Source organism: Solanum tuberosum, unplaced genomic scaffold, assembly GCF_000226075.1.
Source record: "Solanum tuberosum cultivar DM 1-3 516 R44 unplaced genomic scaffold, SolTub_3.0 scf00253, whole genome shotgun sequence".
NCBI lineage: Eukaryota > Viridiplantae > Streptophyta > Magnoliopsida > Solanales > Solanaceae > Solanum > Solanum tuberosum.
In genome coordinates, this window is record NW_006239176.1 from 466,056 (window position 1) to 467,846 (window position 1,791).

The 1,791-nt window shown below is 38.1% G+C and overlaps 1 protein-coding gene across 1 annotated transcript; it reads right to left on the reverse strand.

Annotated features, from left to right (window-relative positions):
• Positions 1 to 655: 655 nt before the first annotated feature.
• On the reverse strand, positions 656 to 1,261 carry LOC107062655 (uncharacterized protein K02A2.6-like). Its single transcript, XM_015313551.1, has one exon. It carries the CDS (start codon positions 1,259 to 1,261, stop codon positions 656 to 658), a length of 606 nt encoding a protein of 201 aa, XP_015169037.1.
• Positions 1,262 to 1,791: the final 530 nt, after the last annotated feature.

Genomic DNA, 1,791 nt, shown 5'->3' on the forward strand with positions numbered 1-1,791 from the left:
ACTCTTTTTTTTTCTTTTTTTATTACTCAACAATGTTGTCTCCGATGATCAATTGTCTGTGCAAGACACATTGAATCTATCATTCTTAGAGTTGGTCAAAATGTCGGTTGCTAGAATAGAATCATAAACTGAATTACAATTTGACACTATTCTATAAAATATAGAAAGAAAAAATAAAAAAAATGCCCAGTTTCATATGAATACTAGAATATTGATTTTTTTTATGGTATAACCGAACCCCGAAGGGTTGCGTATGTATCCTTTCGGAATCAGGTCAAACATAGTTCAAATTTCAAAAAGAGGATTTTGGTTTATTTTTTGTTAAAAAAAGAGGTGCCTTTGTTCTACCAACCATAAACTTGTCACAGTATCTTAGAACACATTAGATGTAGTATATTTTGACTACGTCCACATTAACAATTATGCCTGTGATTTTTCCCTCCACATTAGTAAGGTGCAAGGCTCATTTGGACAACACTTCATTGATAAGATATGGACCTTGCCAATTTGAGGCAAACTTTCCCTTGGCTTCTTCTTGGTGTGGGAGAATGCATTTTAAGACCAGTTGACTTACTTCAAAGTGTCTTGGGTGCACCTTTTTGTTGTATGCATGAGCCATCCTTTTGCTGATAAAGCTGACCAAAATAGACGACCGTCAATCGTTTCTATCTATTAATGTGAGTTGCTCTAGTCGAGTTTTGACCCATTCAGTATCTTCAATTTCAGCCTCGACAATAATTTGAAGAAATGGAATTTCGACTTCTGTTGGTATCACAACCTTAGTCCCATACACCAGCAAATAAAGAGTTGCACCAATCGAGGTGCGCACTGTTGTGCGATATCCTAAAAGTGCAAAAGGCAACTTCTCATGCCATTGTCTGGTGCCTTGAACCATCCTCCTGAGAATCTTTTTGATATTCTTGTTGGCAGCCTCCACAACTCCGTTTGTTTTTGGTCGGTATGGAGTAGAATTGTGATGTAGAATTTTGAACTGCTCACATACCTCCTTCATCAAATTGTTATTAAAGTTTGCAGCATTATCTGTGATGACAATTCTTGGGATACCAAAATCACAAATGATATTTGAATGGACAAAATCTACGACTGCCTTCTTAGTGACTGCCTTGAAAGTGATTGCCTCCATCCATTTGGTAAAGTAATAAATTGCGACCAAAATGAATTGATGTCCATTAGAAGCTTTTGAATCAATTTGTCCGATAACATCCATTCCCCATGCAACAAAGGGCCAAGGAGCGGCCATGGGGTGCAACTCTGAAGGAGGTGAATGAATGAGATTACCATGAATTTGACACTAATGACATTTTTTCACTAAGCGAAAGCAATCCCGTTCCATGGTAAGCCAGTGATATCCTGCTCAGAGTATCTTTTTCACAAGGGCATATCCATTCATGTGTGGTCCACATACACCAACATATACTTCATTCATGATCTTCTCGGCTTCTTCAGTATCCACACATCTCAAGAAGTTCAGATCCGGGATTAGTTTACATAAAATTTCCCCACTAAAAAAGAAACCACTAGGCATACGTCTAATAGTTCTTTTTTGGCTTCCATTGGCATGCTCAGGACATCTCCCTATCTTCAAAAATTACTTGATGTTTAGGTACCGTGGGTCACCATATGGTTCTGCTTCCACTGTATTACAATAGCCATGTTGGTCCTGAACTTGAATCTCCAAGGGAGTGATGTAAGTGTTTCCAGGATATGGAAGCATTGAGGCCAAAGTAGCCAAGGCATTTGCTAATCATTATGAAACTTGGGGATGTATCT

What these genes read in the sequence shown, in the direction of transcription:
- LOC107062655 (XM_015313551.1), bottom strand. Translation starts at nt 1,261, where the DNA reads ATGGCCGCTCCTTGGCCCTTTGTTGCATGGGGAATGGATGTTATCGGA.